The sequence below is a fragment of the Peromyscus leucopus genome, chromosome 14 (genome assembly GCF_004664715.2).
Source record: "Peromyscus leucopus breed LL Stock chromosome 14, UCI_PerLeu_2.1, whole genome shotgun sequence".
Taxonomy (NCBI): Eukaryota; Metazoa; Chordata; class Mammalia; order Rodentia; family Cricetidae; genus Peromyscus; species Peromyscus leucopus.
In genome coordinates, this window is record NC_051075.1 from 66,171,523 (window position 1) to 66,195,395 (window position 23,873).

Sequence of the window (23,873 nt, forward strand, 5' to 3'; positions counted from 1 at the left end):
TACTGGGATAAAGCCAGGCTCCTGAAAGCCTTGAAGACACTCGACTAAATCCCACACTTTACATGCAAGCACCTTTCATCCACGAAGATAAACATAACGGAGTAATAATTTAAAGATCAATTCAACACACTTCATTTCAGATGTCTCGTTCACACGATGCCTTTTCTATCTACATGATCTCATTTTCTAAAGACTACACCAAGAGAGGGGTGAAGGGCAGGAAACATCCTGATGGGAATGAATCCCCTCTTCAATGTGAACCCCATTCTCCCATCCTCTCACACACTTGGGTAACCTGGGCACCACTAACTCCCCAGCTCAGTACTTCCTGCGGTGGCCACCATCTCATTTAGTTGGGAGAGGGGCGTGTGTTCCTCACTGCCTGAAGAAGCGGTCCCTGCAGTGTCTGTAGATGTCAATCAACTCCAGATTCCATGACTCCCTGAGCAGACTCAGGCGGATAATGTCTGGGCTATTAATGCAGTGGCTACCGAGTGTCTGTGGTCGTAGGTCTGCTTACAGCCGGTACAGGAACTTCCTATTAAACCACACACAAATCTTTTTGGCTTATTTGATGAGACAGAATTGTCCTGTGGTCACTGTCCCATCCTCTCTCCAACAAAAGGACAAATGACTCTAGGGTCTTAGAACAAGGCACCTCTTTGTCTCTTCTTAGTGTCAATTTAGTTTTAACTGGCTCAACACTTAAACTATATAAATGATCATACTTCTTTCTTTGTCCTAGCTATGAGGAGGCTGGAGCCAAATTTGTGACTGACCACCCTCGATGGTTGACTTTGATTTTCAACTTGATGGGATTTAGAATCGCCGCAGAAACACACCTAATGTCTGTAAGGGAGTTCCTATAGTAGGTGAATTAAAATGGGAAGACCCATCTTAAATGTAGGTGGTATCACTCCATGGGTGATCCTAGACTAATTTTTTAAAAAAGGCAGGCTGCCTGGGATGTTATGTGACCAGCTGCCTCAGGCTCCTGCCACCGTGCCCCCCTCACCTTGGTAGAGCGCACCTTCGAACTGTGAGCCCAAATACACCCTCCCCTTCCTCGAATTGCTAAGCTAGGTATTTGTTGTAGCACTGCAGGACGTAACTAATACACCATCACGTCTTCTGAACCACTACATGGAACTTAAATATCAATCTTACTATCCCCCAATACCATCTTGATTTCCTGCTTCTTCTCTCCCTTCGCTATGGTTTCTCTACTTGCTTTTTGGAAAAAAAAAAAAACAAAAAACAACTCTAGTTGTAAGGCTTTTTTTTTTTTTTTTTTTTTTTTTTTTTTTTTTTTTTTTTTTTTTTTTTTTGGTAGACTTTTGGGAGCACGGTGAGATACGTTAGACAAATTAACTGAATCCAGTCATCAACATGTGGCCCTTTGCAGCCATGGCTCTCAAGCAGATGGCAAGGGCTCTGAGAAACTCTTCAGCTTTGCGGTCAACTCTCCAGCAAAAACTTTTCCTTCCGGCTCCAGTTGTCACAGAACATCTGGAAGCCTGTCTGAATTGCATGTTCAGTACATTTTGAAGTAAACATAGAAACAGCCTCATAAATTCAAAGTCAGGAGTGACAGTCAATTCTGCATCTACTTGCAACCCAGCCCAGCAGACCTGCACACTGAACTTCTTAAATGGTGTTCCTTTTGGCAATTCACTCACTAAGCTGCTCTTCAGATCTCATATACAGAAGCGACCAAGCCTGCATGCAGCCTGATGCAATGGACGATGTACCTGGATCTTAATTTCCATTGCTTAAAAATCGACACAGATTAAGTTTTCCTTAGCTAAAAATGTGGGGACCAAAAGGGGTTATGACTGCAGGCTTTTTAGATTTGAGGATCTGTGCACATACATAGTGAGCTACCCACTGCAGGGATAGGCTCCGTAAACACCAAAGTCATTAGTGTCATTTATGTCGTACACACATGACCTGTGGAAAAGATTGCCTGTAAGAAACCAAGATTCAACATGTAGATTTTTCACTAATGAAGTCCTGTAAGTTTCAGGTTTTGGAGCAGTTTGAATTTCAGATTTAGAGTTTTCTGATTATGGTTGGTCAACCTGTAGAAACTGTTGACAGTCCTGGGTACTCTAAACAGCCTGAGGGGTAGGATTACAAATCCTCCCCCCACAGTTTAACCCGCACAAACCACCCACATGTACTTACAATGTTTGTGACCTGCCATGGGCGTGCTTTCAAAGCCACAGAGCAGGGAACACTCGTGCTACGTCACTGCGTAGTCTGGGACAAACTACTGGGACAGTAGTCACTGGGCTGGCCGGACAAACACTTCATGCTTATGGTGATCAGAACGTCTGATGGACCCTGTTAAAAGTATGCACAGGTCTCTCTCCCCTTCTTAGCACTAAATAAGCCATCTGATTTGGGAAGACAGAAGCCATGTCTGGTACAGCAAGCTTTGGTCTTACCTCATCATGTACAAGGGTTTTGGACCATGCACAGAATGGTCTGCTATTACTGATGAGAAAAGCCACATACAATGTCAAAGAGGGTCAGTAGGTCAAGAAAATTAGTCGCAAGCTCCTTAATGATGAAGACATGTTCTGAGAGACATCTCGTTAGGTAGTTGAGTCACTGTGTGGACGTGGAGTGTGCATTTGCACAAACCCAGACAGTGAAATCTGTTCTCTCTCCTTGGACTCCTAGTGCAATCCACGGATACAACAAACACAAAATGCAAAGGGCAGCCAGGTGTGTGGTGCATGCATATCTGGGAGACTGAGGCAGGTCTGAGGCTAGCCTGGGCTAAGGGGTGAGACACTATTTCAAAATAAAGACTCTGGCTTACAAAATAAAGACCTGAGGTTACAAAACAAAACAAAATAAAAAAACCAAAACAAGAGAACACCAGAGCTGGGGACACAAATACAGCAAGACGTCCCTCTGACATAGCTGTTCTCATTATAATACAGAGCCAGGGCTCCTGCCCTCTTGTCCATGTTTCTAAATATCCCAGAAGAGAAGTGTGGTGGTTTGAAAATAATTGGTGCCCATAAGCCTATAGGGAGTGGCACTATTAGGAGGTGTGGCTCTGTTAGAGTAGGTGTGGCCTTGTTGGAGGAGGTGTGTCACTGTGGGGGCGGGCTTTGAGGTCTCCTATGCTCAAGCTACACCCAGTGTCTCAGACCAGGCAAACTTCCTGTTGCCCGCCAATCAAGTGGTGATGCACCCGTCTTTAATCCCGGCACTTGGGACGTAGAGGCAGGCAGATCTCTGTGAGTCTGAGGCCAGTCTGGTCTACAGAGCGAATTGTAGGACAGCCAAAGCTACACACAGAGAAACCCAGTTTGGAGGGGAGGGAGGGAGGTAAAAACCCTCTCATCTCCGTCTCCAGCACCATGTCTACCTACATGCTGCCATGTCCCACCATGATGATAATGGACTGAACCTCTGAACTGTAAGCCAGCCACAATTAAATGTTTTCTTTTACAAGAGTTGCTGTGCTCATGGTGTCTCCTCCTAGCAATAGAAACCCTAACTAAGACAAGAAGGGAAGGTGTCTCCAGGGAGAAAGGAAGGCAGAAATGGAGGGCTGGACTTGGGCTTGGGGAGAAATTCTCCTGGCAGACAAGGCCTGATACCTGGTCCAGTTTTCTTACCAGGGGCTTGAGGACTCTCCTTGCCCAGAGACTGACTAGCTAATACCTGAACAAACTCATCACACACAAATCTGAAGCCAGGGTAACATGTGACATGCCATCATCAGACCTATCATCCCATATGCACCAGAAATGCTGTTCAAATGAATTTGGTCCAGGATAGGCTCTGGTTAGACTTGAACCCTGAACACAGTGAGAGCTGGCTAAGGAGGAAGACATCAGTGCAGAACTCAAGCGCCTAACTGTAATGGACAGCAATGCTGTTCATTCTTCTGTGAAAACAAGGGAACACATCTCTGAATGAGATGATTTCAGAATCTATGGCCAGGGACACCCAACACTAAATCCACTTCCACATACAGGCTGAGTTTCCCTTACCTGGGAATTATGGAATAAAAGCTTGCTTTTTTTTTTTTTTTAAAATTTTTTCCAGACATATAGTGAGCTATTTTGAGTGTGCAATACAGGTCTGAACAGGAAACTCACTTGTGTTTCTGATACATGTAGCCTAAAGGTGATTTTGAACAATGCTTTCAGTATTTCGGATCCAACCATCACAGGAACTAAGGTGTGGGAGTCTCCATTTGGGGGTGTGCAGAGAGGTAGTCAAAGTTTCAGATTTTGGAATATTCCAAATTTGGGGGGGGGGGTTTAGTCATACGTCTTCATTTTTAATCACTTAAGAATGATGGATTTTTTTTGTTTTTTAATTGCAACACACTCTTCAGGTATTTGAAACCCTAAGAGGTAGCATTAACCACTTAGTATTTACAAAGGCTGAGGTGCGAAGCTCTTGGTTTGATTCAAGATAACAAATGGTCCACTGATCTGACAGGCTTGACTGAGTACCTGCATCTCTTTGAGAAAATCTGCAAAAGAAGGACGCTGTTTCTCCTGACAACCTCCAAGGGTGCGAGCATGATTAGCCGTGCCTTTGGCTGAAGATGACATGGGTTACCCTGTATGCTGCTGCAAATTAGAAATCCCAGTGAGCCAGGCCTGCTCGTTTCCAAAATCCCGCAAGTTTACAAGCAACATGTCCGGTGTGTTTTGAATAACAATTTCTAAACCAATTACTTTGCCAACCGTTACCCATCAAGATGTGATGTGGTGAGAAACTGCTTTTGTCTATATAAACACTTAAAGTTTGCCTGATTGACCCATGTGCTCTGGCAAAGACATTTTTCAAGTTTTTGTTGTAAGCTTTTCTTTTTTCTGCCAAAGTTAATTTATAATCATGTAACTTCATCTTAACCTACATTTGTGAATGAACTCTCTGCTTATGAATTAAAAAAAAAAAAAAGAAAGAAAGAAACTACCCTGGGGAGAGACTGACATTTTTGTAATCTTTGTCAGCGGGCCTGTTCAAGATGGAGTCTAAATATCACACTAATGATATCAATACAAACAAGTTCAGAGGGCCTACATAAAACATGCTTGAATTGTCAAAGAAATCCTTGTGACTTTGTGTTTCTCCCAGCTCTAAATTAACATCGATTCAACAAAATCTATGTGAGTCCTATTTTTTTAATCATGGAAGAATTCTGAGGTTCACTCCATGTGTGTAATAGAAATCTGAAATCAAATAAGCGTAATGAAATGGATGCCGCTCATTCATTCCTGCACATTTCCCCCTGATGTTACTTACACACAGCAAGGGCTGCTTAGGGATCCCTGAAGTAACATATACTCAGCAAGGTCCATACAGCTGAAGACAAGATCCAGCTCAGTGAATCTGTCCAAGTATTTACCTGGAACCCAGATGTGCACCTGCACACACTCACTCATGAGTACACACACATACACATGCACATAACAACGGGGAAGTGTATGGCTCAGTAGTACCGCGTATACTAAGCATGCACAAGGCCCTAGGTTCAATCCCAAGAGCCCCTTCCCCTAAAGACACTGTGCTGTTAGGGTCCTAGATGGTGTATGGGGCAGGTGGTAACAGAGCAATCCACTGTGAATCTCGGCATCTGAAGAGATGTTCTGAACTCTGGGGAAACCACGGCCACTGGTGTCTTTCTAACAAGCCCTGTTCTTCGTTCTCAACAGAGACTCATCTCTGGTGAAAATGGCTTGGAAAAACTCTCTACAACAGCTGCTGACAAGAAGCAACTTTGAAAAGGAGAAAGGGCTCATCTTGGCTCACAGTTTGAGGTGCACAGCCCATCATGGAAGGGAGAAGACATGGCTAACAGTGAAAGTATGCATACGGGACTCCTCACATCTTGACTGGACAGAAAGCAGAGAGGACAGGGAGAGGGGCTGGGGTATAAAACCTCAAGCTTGCCTCTAGTACCCACTTCCTCCGGTAAGGCTCCACCTCCTAAAGGCTCCATGACCATCAAATACAGCAGCACTAGCTGAGGATTAAGTATGCAAACACATGAATCTGTGGGGGTACTCCATATTCCATCATCGTGTCTACCTGACAGCTTTGAACCTAGTCTTTTCCCAGGGTCAAAAACCAAACCAAAACAAAAATACACACACACACACACACACAAAAAAAAAAAAAAAAAACCCAAACACTCCCACCCCCAAATCAACCAAACAAACAAAGGGTCAGGCATTATGATGACAGGGCGGCCTCATTCACATGCCCACCTGCACCGGTCACTGGAACCAGGAGGATGGGAGGGCCGGTCTGAGGGAGACATTACCTAGAAGTACACAGATGGAATGGTTGCGTGGGCGAGGGAGGTCTTTCCACTTGCAAGTCTGGGTCAGTTTCCGAGAAAGGAAAAAGTAACTGCCCATTACAGCAACCAAGATATTTTAAGAAACACAGCCATGAGCACATAAAGGTCAGGTTACATATGCAAGTAAACACAGCTAGTCAGCAGAAGGTCTAAGGCCAGCATGAAGATCTACCAAGACTCCTCCAGCTTTGTCCCCTCTGCGATAATTGCTATTATTTATGAGAATACAGAACCATCAAGGTCATAGAGTGTCGGTCAGGCTAAGATAATTTCCCAGGGGCCCAGAAAACGACAACATTCTCCCTCCCTCCCACGGCGTGTGTGGGAGGCTACAGGGGTGGCCTGGGACACGCTCCCTGCAGGCTGGTAAAAGAGAGACAAGGACTAGAATTCAGCTGTCCATCACTGAGGATTAACGTTAAATAGAAAGCTAGACATCTCCTCAAAACTCCCTTGAGCACTGAATTGTATTCTTAGACTTCCGATCTTACAGAACCAGGTAAGTGGCCAGCTGGTGGCTGTGTTAACTAGTCTTTGCTCCCACAACAAATGTTCCAGATGTGATGGTACAAACAACAGGAACTCGGCTGCACACAGATCTGAGTGCTGGAAGTCCAAGTTCAAGGGGCTGGCAGGCTTGGTTTCTCCAGAGGCCTCTCCTTGGCTTACAAGTGGTAGTGTCTTGCTGTGTCCTCTCCCACAGCACAGGGATGCTCCTGTTGTCCCTCTCTCTTTTTATAAAGATACCAGTCCGACCGGTGTGAGTCTCCACCTTTGCTGCCAATGAAACCTCTTTAAAGGCTCTACACCCAAATGTAGTCCCACTGGGGGGGGCGGGGCTTCAACATGATTGGCGGTGGGGCATACAAGTCAGATCCTACAGTGAATTCACACACACACACACACACACACACACACACACACACACACACACACACACTTACTTCACAAGTACTTGATTTCTTTTCTAACCAGTGTTCCCTGGGAGGTACTAGGGACAGAGATAAGAAACCCTCTGGCCTCAAACAGATTACAGTCCAGCTGAGACTGATATGAGAGAGATATGAAAGGACAAGGGGCCTTTTGTGGGTTCTGAAGAAGAAAGGAAAGATCAGGCAAGATTTGGCAGAGGTTCCTGCCTCCACATCTATATCCAGCCTCCCAAGGAGCAGGGTATGAGGTGCAGGACAAGTTCAAGGGTGCACATTTCAATTATAATAGCACCTCGGGTTCCCAAACAAGAGGAATCCTTTCATGACTGAAATGGCAAAACCATGCATTCAGCCAATGTCACAAGTAAAAGAGCCCCTACCAAACTCTAGCACCACACCACCACCAGTGAGTGTATGCATGTGTAGGTGTGCACGCATGAGCATGTGCATATGCATCTTGGAAAGCAAAGGAAAAACACTAACTAGGGTGGGAAACATCGCCGGCCCTTTTAAGATAGCTGACGTTACTCCTCATAGGGAGGAAGTTGAAGAGATGACAGCCGCGTGTTCCAGGAACAAGGGAATGGTGAGTGGCTTGGTCCCGGGAGCAAAAACTAATAGAGGGTGTCAACTCATGCAGGGCACAGCTACACCACAGTGAGCTCAATGATAACTGCTGCATGGGGTGGCCATCTAAACGGCAGTGCGCACAGCTAGGACTTGAAGAGGGAGAGAGCAGCTGGACCAGAAGGATGTGGGCACAGACTTTCAGACAGACTGAGCAGCAGGTGGAGGTGAGGTGCCCCTGGGGTCAGGCTCGGAAGAGAAGGAAAATGGAGCGAGCTGCAGACAAGCATTAGTCTAAAAAGCCTTTGGGCTTCCCAATCTATTTAGAGGGGGAAAAAAATCACACTTGAAATCAGTATAATTTGAAGAGTAACTAAGTAATGAAAATCCAGTTCAGAACCAAAGGCATGGCCCCTTCAAATCTCACTTGCTAGTTCCCAACTTAATTTTTAAATTAAGACTCCTCTAATGAGACTCAAAACCACTCTCAATGAATTCAGATGGCAATAAGGGGAAGAAAAGATGCTAAATGAGAAAATGTGTTCCATCTCATAAGCCAGTCTGCTGAGGGTCGCAGCGAGAGAGAGGGTGGATCTAGTTCTCTTTTACAAAGGCCCATCTAACTACACATGGCATTTGTCGGACACATGGAATCAATGAACTTGGAAGAGAATGGGGAAGTGCCGAAAAGAGCTTCTATGTCTTGACTTGACATAGACTTGAACTTAGCAAAGATTCAACACACACACACACACACACACACACACACACACACACACACACACACACACACCACAATTTAGCACAGATACACCTGCAGCTACATATTCATTTACACAAATACACAACTTGCTTTGGCCAAATACTTCATTTGTGCATATTTTTCTCCATCTGTGAGAGCAGGTGGACATGACCCACTTTAGGACATTTCTCCTAAAGAAGATGTGTGTGCAAGCCAGTGTTCTGTGGCTCTAACTTGATATGTGGATGTTAGAGCTCATTAAATGACAGTGGTCCTGGCATTGCTGGCTTAAGCTGCCATCCTGGAAAGCTCCCCTTATACGCCAGGTGACAATCAAAACACTAAGGGCCCCCTACAACAAGAGACGCTGAAACTGCACGACACACAGAAGCCACCAGTGACATACATGTATTAGTTTAAGTGATACTGTTTGCTTTAGGGGCGCCTGATTGGTTGGGACCTTTGGTTGAACACAAGAAAAGCTCACTTTCCACTGGCCTGGGTAAAACAGAGGCTTAACTCATGAGCAGGAACAGGCAGAGTGGCCCCTAGTCCATGACTCGGTGTGTTCAGGGTAGTTCTTTCACACTGGCAGGTTCTAAACTGGAATGGATAGGATGTCAGGATAGTTTGATGGTGATGTCAGCATATTCTATAGAGCTTCCAAATCCAGGAGAAAAAAAAAGCACAGTGCAGAAAACCCAGCCACCTTCAACCTGTCATCAAGGCCAGAGAGTGCCCAAAAGAAACTGATGTAGAAAGGAGATGCACACAGTGGTCCCACAAGATGAGAAATGGGCCCCGGTCCGATTCCTGGTAGGTGTTCCACCTGTGAGTCAGCTGACTGGGACCCACAACAAGAACACAGCTCCAGGATCAACTCATTCCCATACTTCTGTGAAATCAGAGGCTGAAGTGCCGGGTTTGAAAACAACACAGAACTGGTCTTCGCAGAGGTCTCGAATTTCTGGTCTCTATTAAGACCTTGTCACAGTCTTGCTCAATATGATCAAGATGCTGGGTTATAGTCTCTTGTGGCAGATGTCACCACAGCAGAGACTTGTACTCCTAATTCATGCCTGTAACTGGTGTCCAATTAGCAGCATCAGACTACATGAGCACATCCCATAGAGACTCATGGTTTGAACTAGGCACAATGGCACACAGCAGGAATTCTAGGGCTTAAGAGCTGAAGGAGAGCAGAAGTTTCAGTCCTGCCTTGGCTACATAAGGAGTCCCAACTCCCCCTAAAACAAAAGCAAACCATCCACAGGCTAAGAAGGACTGACTGATGTATGCGTCAGTAACTGTTGGGGAGGGACGAGGTCCACTGGGACCCATTCTTCAAGGATGGCCTAAGCGCCTTACCACCACACACAGTGGCTAGCTGTCGCCGCCCATCGTTCCCCATCCCTGTTTACTGAAACTGATCTTTGTGAATGCTGGGATCTTGTTTTATTCTGGCATAATCCAGGAGACTAAGCAGAAGAACAAGACATAAAGATCACAGGCAACTCCAGCCCACTGGGCTTCTCTTTCTGACTCATTTCTGTACAATCACAGTCTTTCAAACATGTCAAGAATGGCACGAGATGTTCTCAGGAGGAAGGAGAGACTGAGTCTTTCCCTGCCTCAATGCACCAGAGGCTGAAAAGGGCCTTAAATATCTCTAAAGGCAGAGCGACAGGTGAACTGAGGGAGAGCTTTTGTTACTGCTGCTGCTGTTTTTTGTTGATTGAGGGTAAAGGTACTGGCCACCTTACGAAACTGCAGGACTGCACAGATGTTATCACGAACATAATGAGTTCTCTGCACACACATACTGCCTCTTAATTCTCACCAATTTCATGAAGTTGGGACTCTTTTTTACTGGACTGGGCAGAAAGAGGAGGCTTGCACCAGCCAGGTGATCTGCTCGAGAGACGCACATGGCTGGGAGTCCACACAGGTTGGCCTTGGCTAATTCCAAGGTTCCACTTCTGCTCTCCCAGTGTCACTAAGTCCTCTGGAGTGAGGTCGGGAACATGGGCACCTACATTTGGAGCACCTCCTATGCATCAGGGATGCTACACACACCATCGTCAATCCTCTTAATTATGGCAATCTTGCAAGACTATTGCTTCTTCATTTTGTAGAAGTGCGAAGAGATTGACAAATCCTTTTCAAAGTCAGATGGTAATGGGGAGAAGGGCAGGGCATGGACTCAGGATTCCTGCTTTGAGACCTGATATCTACCCTCTGTTTGCATGCTATCCTTTAATAAAACCACCTGGAAAGGAGCTGGATGAATGCAGACACTAGTGAGAGATTGTTGGGATTTCTTTTAGAGGTTGCCAAGGGCCACTGAGAATGATGATCCGTACCAGGCCTTATTAAGCGCCTGGGCCACAGACATGTGCACAAGAATGTATGCACACATCCCAATCATGTGCATGATGGCACAGATGTGAAAACCTGGAGGCCTGCCTCTTGGCAAAGGCTTGGGAAAGAAAGCACAGTGAGCGGAAAGAATACAAACTTGGCATTGGGAGCATACAGGTAGATGCTGTGATGCCAGCTCTGAAAGCATCACGTGAACAGCCTGCTCAGAACACATCAGAAAAGCTTCAGTAGTGGTAAGTCTTTCGGTAATTTTACAAAAATATTCTGGGCCTCCACCCGAGCAGTTCCGCACAGCTTCAAGGGGAATGGTGTTTCTTTTCCAATTGTACTAATAAAGCACAGGACTCTTGGATAGACAGACACATGTCCTGAATGGCAGGAGGATCCAAAGATGTTTCATCTCTACATTTCATAATCTTGTTATAGATATAACTTAGTAGATTAGAAAAGTATTTCTACATGCTGTGCGAGCTATAAAGGAACACTCATAGTGACAAATTTAGTGTAAAGTTAAACATATATCCATAAAAATGCACATCAAATAAAATCGCTGCTCAGTAGTAGGTGTTACTCACTGTATTACTCTTTCAGGGGCTAATGCTAGGATTTCTTCTGCTCTATCCCATCTTTAAAAACCATAGAGGTGTGTTGGGGAGTTAGCTTAGTAGGTAAAGCCATTCCTGACCAAGTGTGGGGATCTGAATTCAAAGCCTAGGACTCCAACCAAAGCTAGCTGCATAGTGCAAATGTTTGTAACAGCAGGGTCCTCCTGGGAGAAGAAGTAGAGGTAGGAGGATCCCTGGAAGCTCCCAGGCCAGCTAGTCCGAAGGAGCTGCATGACCAACAGTGAGGATAAAGAATGGCGGTTGTCTTGACATTCACGCTTGACATTCACAGCTTAGCATACCTGAGAGAGAGGGAGAGAGAGGGAACGAGAGAGAGAGGGGGAGACACAGAGACAGAGGAGGGAGAGAGAAAGAGAGAGTGCATGTAGACGAACACACACCACCACCACCACCACCACCACCACCACCACCACACCACCACCACCACCACCACCACCACCACCACCACCACCACCAATGTCATGTCCTCAGCCTTGAGGGCAGCAACTTCTAGCTCTACCGTCCGCTCACAGGGCTGCTTTTCCAGAAAGCAATATGAGATTTTCATTCGGACAATTATTAGAGACAGGGGTTCAGAGAGGAGCTAAAGTTAGCGCCAAGCAGGAAAATGCACAACATGTAACTCAAGGTGTCTTAGATTCCATGGCAGGCTACAGACACTGGGGAAGTTGGCATGGCTGGAATCACGGGTGTGGGCATGCAGCTCAGCTCCTGCCTAGCATGCACAAAGCCTCCCATCCCCATCACCACACCAACTGAACAAGCTAACACACACACCTGTAATCCCAGCACTCGGGGAGGTAAAGAACAATGTGGTGGTACTGTGTTCCCCAAAATATTGTGCACCCTAATAAACTTTTCTGGGGTCAGAGAAGGGAACAACCACTAGATACAGAGGCCAGAAAATGGTGGCACTTGCGCCTTTAATCCCAGCACTGCAGAGGCAGAGATTCCTCTGGATCTCTGTGAGTTCAAGGCCACACTGGAAACGGCCAGGCATGGTGACTCACGCCTTTAATCCCAGAAAGCGAGCCTTTAATCCCAGGGAGTGATGGTAGAAAGCAGAAAGATATATAAGGTGTGAGGACCAGAAACTAGAAGCATTTGCCTGGTTAAGGATTTGGCTGGTTAAGATTCAGGCTTTCGAGCAGAACAGTTCAGCGGAGATCCATTTGGATGAGGACTCAGAAACTTCCAGTCTGAGGAAACAAGATCAGCTAAGGAACTGGCGAGGTGAGAGGTAACTGTGGCGTGTTCTGCTTCTCTGATCTTCTAGCATTCACCCCAATAACTGGCCTCATGTTTGAATTTATTAACAAGACTCTTTAAGATTCATGCAACAGAACAATTAGAAGTCCAAGGTCATCCTCAGCAACACAAGCCTCGTTGAAAAGGGTACTTCCTTGTGTTTTTTAGTGAGCATAAAAGCATGTCCCAAAGTGCAAACAAAACACTAGAGGAGCCAAAGAGCACCCCTTTAACTTCACCTCTGTAAGCAGAGCAGCCAGCTGACGGCTACTGCGCTCCCATAAAGATCTGTGCTCGCTACGGGACAGAAAGACAAACAGTGCCAGGAAACAAAGAAAGGGCTCCTCCTGCAAACCCAGAGTCTATCCTGGGCCAAGGAGGACAGAAGGCAGCGAGCACTTGAGGGCAAATGCAGAGAGGGGCTGTCCGTCCCCTTTCTATTAGTGCGGAGTTGTTTTAATGGGTGTGCCTGGGGGCAAGAAGCGGGTTGATTCAAGAGGTGAATGTCCTCCTTGGCACAGTGGACAAAAGAGTCAGCTTGTGGAAGAGATGAGAGACATCAGAAAGCCCAGGGCTTGGAAAGAGATGGGGGTGGAGGGGGAGAGTCCTTAGAAACCCAAACAAAACCTGAGGTGTGGGCCCTTGAAGGAGAGAAATGGGTGTCCTGGACCACATGGTCCCCAAATCCTGCTGGATTCAGGAAGGAGATGCTGCATGGCGAGGCTGGCACTCGAAATGGGAATGGAGAAGGATGTTCCTGAGTAGATTTTCAGAATGTTTCTCCTTGAGCATGTGAGAAGGTGAAGCCTTTGGAGATAGAGGCAACAGGCGGGTGGTTCTATCATTAAGGACGAGGGCCTAGGAAGGGATTGATGCTGGTCTTGGGTGAATTCACAGGAGAGAGAGTTGCCAAAAGTGAACAGGACAAGCCCCTTGGGGGTGGTAGTGGTGGTGGCGAGGTGACTTGGCAGTTAGGAGCACAGGTGGCGCTAGCAGATGACCTGGTTTTGATCCCAGCACTAACATGGTGGGTGACTCTACTAACATGGTTAGTAACTAACAGTTACTAACATGGGGATGCCCTCTTCTGGCCGCTGTGGGCACCGCACGCATGTGGTACACACATCCCCACGCAGGCAAAACATCCATACGCCTAAAATTAAAAATATATCTTCTTCTGGTTTCCTGTCTCGCCCTGTGATCCTTTCTCTGTGTGTTCCTATCACTGGGATGCCACCGTCATGAAGCCCTTGTCAAAGGAGGAATCACGAGAGCCGATCCACTTCAGACGTTGAGGTTGAGAGCAACCTCTTCTCTTTGTAATTTATCCTCTCTTGGCTATTTTGCTATAACAACAGAAATTGGACTAATATGAAGGTTAGGTCACTATCTTAGGAAGCCAAGACAAGATTTCTTTCCAGGTTGTCTGAATCTATACCATACTGCTTCATGACGAGCTGTGAGAGCTTTGAAAGCCTTTCTGTTTGATGACTGATTGTCCAGGCAGCCTACATGCACACTCTCTCTGCCCACCTTCTTGGATCCACAGAGGACATCTGGCTAAAGGTTACACTTCTTCCATGGTTCATTTTAATCTATTGTTTATAGGACAGTGGCTCGGATGGCTCGGAGCTGGGACTCAGGGAGGAAACTGTCCCAGAGGGGCGTTCCTGCATCTACAGTGAAGAGAAATGGAGCTTGGGTTGCATCTTGACTAAAGTCATGGAGTTCATGGAGGACCAGAGCCTGAGGATCTAACTCAGAGCCTGGGTTTTTCTGAGCACTCACACTTGAGCCTTTTATGTCCTGAAATAAAATCAAATGGGAATTCCCTCATCTCTCTAGGGGTAGGACGCATGGCCGAGTTACAGCAGCAGATGAAGGTTGTATGGGTGGGGGGGTAGGAAGAGGTGCTGGAAGCCAACACAGAACATGAAAAATTCCATTCCCCAGGGCAGTCGTCTTCATGCATGGCTTACCAATGGCGCATGCACTTGTGCACACCCAGAAACAACATGCACCGGACAGCAAGAGAACCAGTCTCCTTTTTCTCCCCCGCATTTGCTGTTGGGCTTGTGGCCCCGTCATCCTGCTCTGTGTACTGAAAATGTCTCTGAGGATTTCCTTCCGTTGCATTAGCTTATTTATCCTGTGGGCTGTCGGCAGCCAGCGGAAAGAAAAACCTGTTGTGTGGGAACAGAAGTTATTTCGATTCATTCGCGGCATGCTAGGGACACAGATGTGTAATAGTCATTTTATTTTGGTACTATTTGGTAATAATAATAACAACAGTCAGCCAATGCTAGAGTGAAGGAGGAAGGGGAAGGGGAACCAGAGGAGGCAGGGTATCAGCTGCTGATTGGGGAAGTTTGAGAAGGAGTTCTTGTTGGTGCTGACAGCAGCTGGTTTCTTACGGCAGAGCAGGCCCTCTCTAGCTGGGCTGAGTGGCCTCCCCTGGGCAGCTCCAGCCTGACACAAAAGTGAAGAGAGAAACTCACAGGTAGAGTAGTGTGGATGGGTGCAGGGGGCGCTTCTCAGAGGAAGAGCGGGGATTAGAGCGGGCCAGAGTGACCGACCGGCTGGGTACAGCAGCTTCTCACTGAGCAAAACTGGCCAGTTCAGGGGCTACGAGGCCTAAGGAGGACAAAGGAACAGAGATGGCTGCCAGGAAGGTCAGGCCCTGCTTGTGCCAAGTTGTAGCAGAAGGCAAGAAACTAAAGGTGTGTGTGTGTGTGTGTGTGTGTGTGTGTGTGTGTGTGTGTGTGTGTGTGCGTGCGTGCGTTGTCTTACGTCCTCTTAGGGCAAAACCATTAGAGGCCAGACGAAGGGGCAGACCAGGGTGAGCAATATCTTTAATTATGAAACACAGACTCGTGGAAATAACTCAAGCCATGGTGACATTTAAATGAAACAAACTAAATCTAAGTTTGCAATGGTTGGGGGTGGGGCGGAAAAGGAGAAATCCTTAAAAAGAATTTCCTCCTTTTATTCAGAAAATAAGACGTCACTAAGCTAATATTTTCGTTTCATCTAAACACATACAGACTGTACCGCAGAAACGCAAAGAGACGGGGTCTGTTGGAGACACCTGCCAGCTGGCCACTCCTGCAAGCCTCCCAGTCAGACCCACTTGTGTTTAGATGTGCCCCAGGTCCCTTGTTAGACAACAGGCTTGTCCCCTTGTGAGGCTCTGCTTGGTTTCTATTGTACAAAAAATGAAGGGCTCTCCAGGCCGTGGAAACTGCTAGAACACTGAAATCGTTTCTCACAGCCTAAATGGCATTCAGAATAAACACTGTGAATTGATGAAATGACCAATTATGTGAAGTAGCCCTGCCTGGTGTAATCCAAACCAAATCCTCCCCCATTATCCTCAAACCGAGAGGTGACTCAACAGCCCAGCCTGCCTGTGATTTCTGAACCAAGAGACGGTGCCACACTCGAGGTCCGAGGAAGACCCTGGGTGCTTCTAGCTAAGTCTTCCTGTTAGTTTTATGTCAGAAAATACCAATATACTGTTCAACAGCTCACAAGCCAAGCAACTATGAAACAACCAGGCAGGTCCCTGCTGTATTACATCCCTTTGGTCTCAACACCGTTTCAGGTTTTCACTCACTTCCACGTATTTCCCCTTAGAATATCACATTACAGTAAGTCCCTGACTTTTGGGTTGTTTTTGCTTTGTTTTGTTTTGTTTTTTTTTTTTTCAGCTTTACGATGGTGTGAAAACCATATGCCTTGTCGGGGGAACTGTCTTGGAAGAGCAAGGCATGGTGGTAGCACACCTATAATCCCAGAAGGACCAAAAGTTGAAGGGTAGCCTTTACTGCGTAGCAAGTCTGAGCCAGCCTGAGCTACACAAGACTACCTCCAAAAAGTAAGAAAAAAGGAAACTGTCTTTTCAATACTGATCCTTCCTAGATGAGGGGTATAGGGCCATGACTTCTTACGACACTGGGCAGTAATGACAGTGTGAAACTGCCATCGGCCACATGTTCACAAGGGCAAACCACTGACACTCCCCAGTGACCTGTGCTGCTCAGCACACAGGGCAGTAGGTGAAGCCCTATGCTGTTTCCTACTTACAGTGGTTTATTTGGATCAGTCAAGTGGCACCTGCCGTCACGGGCCGCATGTCCAGCGTTGTCGTCCTTTGGGGCCACGTGCTTTTGTGGTTTCCCTCTCTGGCAACGCCACATCTCTGAGTCACACACACACACACACACACACACACACACACACGCACGCACGCACGCACGCACGCACGCACCCATCTTTCTGTTTTGAGGCCTTGCTGAAGGGTCAGCCCTCTTCACCAAACTTCCTGCCAAAAAGTCAGCCTCCTCTTCCCCACGTGGCCCAACTGCCTGTCTTCCTGTTCCTGGACCCTCGCTCACCACTCTGGATGCACACAATCCTTGAGCCTGGGTTCCTTCCAGGTCTGGTGTCTAAAGAAGACTGCCCCCTACTGGTTAGAGGGAAGACAAGGTGCGTACATGGCTGAGAAAGCGGGCACACAGGTCAGGTGTGTGGTGGGGGGGGGGACACCCCTTCTTTGCATCCCAAACCTTTAGGTGTGAAGCTGACTGCAGGCGTTAGCAACTTCTGGACAGCCCTCTAAGCTTCCAAAGAAAGCAAAAGGTCGTTTGGGAAGATGCCCTTCAAGTCTAAAGAAATCTTTTCAGGGTAGAGGATCTCAAGAACTCTAGATGAGTAGAGCAAAAATGGTGAAAACATCACAGGAAAAAATGTTCGCATATCCCTGCCCACACTCCCAAATTTACAAAGATTCGTGTGGTTTTCAAATGCACAATAAAGAACACACACATTATACTCAATTGAACGCAGATCGGAAATGTGTACTAGTTTAAGTCCCAGTGTATAAGGAATCAGGAAATTTTTGAATCATGGAGAAAAAAGGAAGACACATCCACCCACGAAACGGAACCCACTGTGCTCACCCAGCCTCGGGCGTTATCAACTCTTTCCAAACCAAAACACCTGATCCCCACAGAGTAATCTACTAAATGTGGAACAGGAAAAAAATCTAAGCAAACAAAATCCCAATTCTAAAAATAATCCAAAGGTGAACCGTACCCAAGCTCTACATGAAAAGACACCGGAGACGCTGAACTTCACTTGAGAAAAACCCAGAGGGTGACCCAACCTTAGCAACCACGTGTCAATTCCTTCTCTTCTCGTAGACATTTAGGGCACCTATGATGGCTACAAAAGTAGGATTCACCCAACTTCATCTGTACCAAAAACAAAACAAAACAAACAAACAAAACCACCCCAAAACTCTCTAGCTCCTGGTTTCACAAGCTATTAAAAAGCATGAAACCGTGTGGCCCATGAAACAAGAACCATCCCTCTCACCATGGCTGGGACTACTCCAGAAACTCAATGGTAACTGTCTCTTCTTAACCACAGGAGTACCTGACCCCTCCATACACATGGCTCGCTTCAGTGTACTCTTTACAAGTCAGGCTGAACAGCCGGCCAAAAGGCATCAAACCCCCCACCCCACAACAGCACAGTTCTGAAGCTCTTGGCACACTGCTGTCCACATGCTTTCAGTATCTCCGCTGCCCTCTCACTCCCAACTCCTGGATATTCAACAAGAATTTAGGGGAGGGGTGGGGATGAAATCTGAGGGCCAGCTTACCCATAGAGCAGATATCCACAACAGCCATAACCCAAAAGTAACTTTTAAAGAATTGGGCATACGTCATCAGTTTTCAGCCATCCATCCTTCAATGCTGGCCATTGTAAAGCGATTTAACAGCACAAGCAGAGGTGAAAAGACAGTTTGAATTCCTTGATAGGAACGAGCACCACATTTGAGGAAGGGTTGGAACACAGTCCCCCAGCAGATGACTCTAGATGACCGACTGTCCCTGGAGCATCAGAACAAACTACAGCCAACCTTCCAGGCACACAGGAAACGTTAGGAGGAAGCAGGAAACAAACGTATCTCCATGATGACAAAAGTGTCAAAACACCCAGACCAGCCTCGATCATCCCAGGTACCAGAACCACAGAAGAGTTTGCTTTGCCTGATGTGCACTCCACATTCCCACTGTCACTGTTCCGACGCCACCACAGAAACGGTCCTGGGACAGAGGCCTGGTTTCAAACTCACATTTCACAGCAGCAAAGACACTTGAGCAGAAGGAAATAAGAGAGTTGGCATTCAGACCCAGGGCACAGCAGTCACACACCTCTCCAGAGAGCAGCCACTGCTAACCAGACGGGAGCAGCCTCGGCTGGCACCATGCGCCAGGAGGAGGTTAGGAGGAGATGAGGGAACAGGAGGTGGTGCCTCCCAGACACCTACCTTGCAGAAGGGCTCCATTTCTCTTGAAGAAGGTACTGCCTGGCCAGATGGGTGGACCTGATGTGCTGGAAGAGAACACAGATGTGTGTGAGGTTTGAGACCGGGATCCACCTCGCTTCCCAGCAGCCCTTTCTCTAGCGACCCCTTCTCCAAACTTCACACAGGGTGGCCTTGAAAAATGTCCCCAAGGCATGCTTTAAAAATAATTAGGTTAAAAACAGGCTTTCTTTCCCCACAGCAAAACCTTCTATGTGAGTACTCTGGTTATCATCTTGGCCAGGGTCACACCTGGCCATTGAGATCATCTACAGGCCACCAGCAAATGCATGTGGTTGGTGATTTGATTTGGTGGTTTCATTAAGTGCTGAATGCTTGCTAACGTGTTCATGAGCTCAGGGATACATGTGGCCAACAAGTCTTGTCTGTGTCTTGGGACTGACCAAGGCCACTGGCACTCCCTGGTTACACATCGGAACTTGTGGGCAATATACCCAAGCGGGCCTTTCTTGCCATCTCTCCAACCAAATCCTCTCCACAAAGATGTGACCTTGGTCCCCTCCTGTCCTCCCTAATGCTGTTTTGCATCTTGTTTTCAATTTCTTGGCTTAAAATGTTGTACTCCGTCCCCCATAAAACACTCTGCACATGCGTTGCCACCCACACTCTAGTACCAGCAGAGGCAAGACCATGAGCAAGATCAATATATCACTAAGGCACCTGCTGCATCTCTGGATGAGCATTTTCACTGTCTTAAGACAGTCAGTGAAAAACTTTATGGCTACCCAATCTTAGTAAAAAACCCTTCGAGTGGAAAGGGGGTTATCCTCAATCAGGGACCAGCTTAAGATTAATGTTAGGAAGCCGTCGGTTCACAATGTTAGCACATCCGGCCCGAGAGGCAATTTAATGACGCTCACCAAAACAGTATATGGCAAATGATGTTGGTTAATGCAGCATCAATCATATTCAACATTTAACAAATTAAAATTGGCCAGAGAAATACATTTGTAAGTCCACCACAGATGCATGCATACACACACACACACACACACTACATTTATTTGTAAGTCCATCACAGATGCATACACACACACACACACACACACTACATTTGTAAATCCATCACAGATGCGCGCACACACACACTCACATTTGTTAAGTCCGTCACAGATGCACACACACACACACACACACACACACACACACACTACATTTGTAAGTCCATCACAGATGCACGCACACACCCCTGAATGAGTACAAGAATGCTTCAATAGTCAGCTGGAGTCTGGCTGTGAAGGATAGCAGGGCTGTTAACAAGAAAGGAAGATACCAGGCATTCTGCCTGCCAGAATTTCATTACCAGAGGTACAAATATTGTCACAGCTATAGGGACACAGTACATGATTGAGGAGGAGTTAGGAAAGGGAGAAGAGCCACCACACAAAAATGCTATTAAATAGCACGATAATGTCAACTGCGCTTGCAAACACAGGCATCTCTTGTTTTCCTGCACTCCACTTCTGCATGCCTTGCTAAGTTCCAGGCTGGGTTGGTTTTTTTTTTTCTTTTTCTTTTTTAAATGAATTATAGGTTTGCACACCGTGTGGAGCAACTGTATCAGAACTATGTCCTCAGTCCAAATGACCGTTGGCACTCTTTAGCAACAAAGGAGCTTTAAATTAAGGTTTGTACATCTCTATGCATAAACATTGCAAGCATAATAGACTGTGCATATACAGTTAACAGTGTGTGTGTGTGTATAAAACTTTTATATGGGAAAGCGAATGGTGTCACTTACATTAGTATAGCCCCTGCTCCACTGTGGAGGCCTGAGTGGCACCTGTAGATCTGGGGAGTTCATGTACTGGGAACTTGAATGCTCATAGACCTTTCTGTTTTATTTGCTTTGGATGCACTATACTAAAAGTGATCAGAAACAATGCATTCCATACATGTAGTCCACACTGTCAGCTCTGGCAGGTGGGGCTTCTGAGAGACAAGGGGGTGCACGGAACAGTAGCAAACCCTGCTGGGGCTGCAGAACGATGGTGGCAAGCTGATTTCTCTCTGGCGTGATTCCTTTCTCATGGCATCTGGGGGGCCCTCTAAAACTCAGTCAGGAAGAACAAGGTGCGTTAAAATGCTTAAGCTGGCCTTGAACAAGGCCGGTGAGTTCCCTGAACCTGCCACCTTATCTTTATAATAAAGCAGGAAACAGCAAGCTAGCTGGCTGCTGCCAATACTGAACTGGCTGGCTCATAAAGATATTTAAAAACTGAGGACTTCATGACGTAGAGGAGTTCATTGCTTCTGGAGAATTCAATAATTGAGTATTACTGCAGAAGCCCGGATATCCAGCTGACTGCCACCCAAATCTCCTTTTTATCCTGACCTTGATTTGGCTGCAAACCGAGCCGACACCCAGGATGGAGCAAATATGGGGAGCTGAGGTCAGATAAACCCGGTGGTTTTAGATAAGGAAAATTCTCTGTAGGATAGAAATCTACCGGAGGATTTCCACAGCACCCTTTTAACACCTTAAGTCACTGATCAGTATTCTGCGGTCACTGGGCTCTGCCTTCCCTCTGGTCTGTCCTCAGGGGGTGGAAGGAGGTTTGGCCCAGCATACTGCCTGCAGTGGCCCCTTACTAACAGACCTGCTGCATTCTAAGAGTAGGGGCGTGCGTGTGCGCGCACGAGTTAGCAGCAGTGAAGTGAGCTGGGCATTCCCCAGTGCCGTATTCCACCTGCTCCTTAGATTCTCCCTCAAAATGACGTCATCTGACTGCTAGGGATTTGAGGATTTGTCAAGTGCCTACTGAGAACTGTGTTTGGTGCTACAAAAAACTGGGGGAAAGAACAAAAAACACTAATAAAGCTCCGATCTGTGACTTCTAAGAACTTAACTGTCATACGTCCTTCTGATGGCCCTGGCTCCAGCTGCAGGCTGGCAAAGCACAAACTTGATTTTTATTCCTGCAGCTGGCGAGAGACATCCCTGGCTGATTGGCCTTTAGAGCTCAAAGTTAGTTAAAAATACATCCAAATGAAATTACTTAAAAATGCATATTAACTACAAGCATTCAGAGAAAACAGTGGTGTGATGTTTGTGAGGGGCTGTGGCCCTCCCACCCGCACCCTCTCTTGCAGATCAAGAGTGGAGGGGAGGAGCGATATACAAAAACGGGCTCCTGTAACTACAAGGGGCTGGTGAATGTCACTTCCATGCAGAATGGCCAGAAAGGACCGAGAACTGGGTGGGTTCTAACTATCTCACCATGGTTCCCACACTGCTGATCACTACAACAGCAAGGGGTCAACCACCGAGCCTACTGTTCCCGACTCTGTGTGGACTTATGCTCCTATCAGCACAAGCCCAGACTTGGGCTTCCAGAGCGTCTGCCTCGCTCCCCTGCTCAACTTCCCCGCTTGCCCTTTCTGCCTTCCCACACAGAATTCTCTTCACCATCCTTCCCCAGGAAAGGTCTTTTGTTAGGAATCTCTCCTAGGCAAAGTCCCAGGCTAGAAAAAGCAGTGTGACTAACCATATGCCAAAGACAGTGGGCTCCCGTTAGTAGAAACAATACAACGCCCGCACGCCCGCCCAGCAAATGTCTCATTTCAATAATGCGCTAACGGTGACCTTCAGCACTATCAGCCACACCGGCTTGGTGGCAAAGGAAGCGGCCCAACAGGTGAAGAGGGCCTTGCCTGCCAAAAGTCTGTCTCTGAACTAGCATTTCAGAACCCTGCGCAGCAGAATGTCGAGCCCAGTGCTGAGCCAACAGAAACTAAGAGAAGGCACAATGTCTCCCAACAGCACACCACGTAGCCCCCAGAGGCCTGCAGTATTCAATCACTCCTGCGCTTCATGTTCTTTTCTGCACTCCCAAGAGGATGCTCTCCCAGCAACAGGCGACAGGGCCCTGAGGAAGTTCTTGGAATCATGATACAGTTTGTCAGATGTCTGCCCTATACACATGAGCATCACTCACTGTGAAATTGGGAAGTATCATCAACCCAAAGCTTGAGCAGTTCTGGCAAGACCCACTCCTGCATTCGCCAGTCTGGACTTTTTCCGTGCCCAGCGGCAAGCAGACTGAGGAAAGTATTGTTTTTCTCAGGTCCCGGATGCCGCACATGAACTGAGAGACTGCAGAGAACAGGTCGCTTCAGCATGGAGGGCATGTGAAGGAATGCCAAATGAATGGAGCCCAGTCAGAAGCAGGAAGGGGCGTGTCAGGGGCGGGGAAGAGGGCGTGGACGGCGGCTTGGACAGAGTTTGGGTCTTGCAAGGTGAAGTCATGGAGACTGGGCACACAGTGACTCCAGTGCTCTTAACACTACAGTGCAGCACACTTAAAAACGGCAAGATGGTACACTTCACGCTAACATCTGCTTACCCTAGGTTATAAAAATGGATGTATAAAAATCCCAAGAGTTAGGGAGAAAGTGTCAGGTGTGTGGAGGGAGACAGAGGGGCTCCGGAACGGGTGACTGACCTGAAGCCTGGCGTGTTGGGCAGGAAGACAGGGGTGGGTAATTCACGCTCTCTCTGTCTGCCCTCCCTCGCTGTTCACCAAATTGGCCCACAGCACACTGACAGGGCGGCTCAGCTTGCTTCAGTCCTCGTGGGGGCCTGAGCTTGCCTATTCTTCAAGCAGTGTGGCAGTGACTCCTGTTACAC

At 47.0% G+C, this 23,873-nt stretch overlaps 1 protein-coding gene across 9 annotated transcripts in view; it reads right to left on the reverse strand.

Annotated features, from left to right (window-relative positions):
* The window catches only part of Foxn3 (forkhead box N3), a 396,979-nt gene that overhangs the window by 89,694 nt on the left and 283,412 nt on the right, over window positions 1-23,873 (reverse strand). For all 9 annotated transcript variants that reach the window (XM_028886613.2, XM_028886620.2, XM_028886618.2 and 6 more), the window contains one exon: window positions 19,187-19,251. In XM_028886613.2, the coding sequence (XP_028742446.1) occupies window positions 19,187-19,251 (65 nt within the window). The remainder of the gene's footprint in view (window positions 1-19,186; window positions 19,252-23,873) is intronic.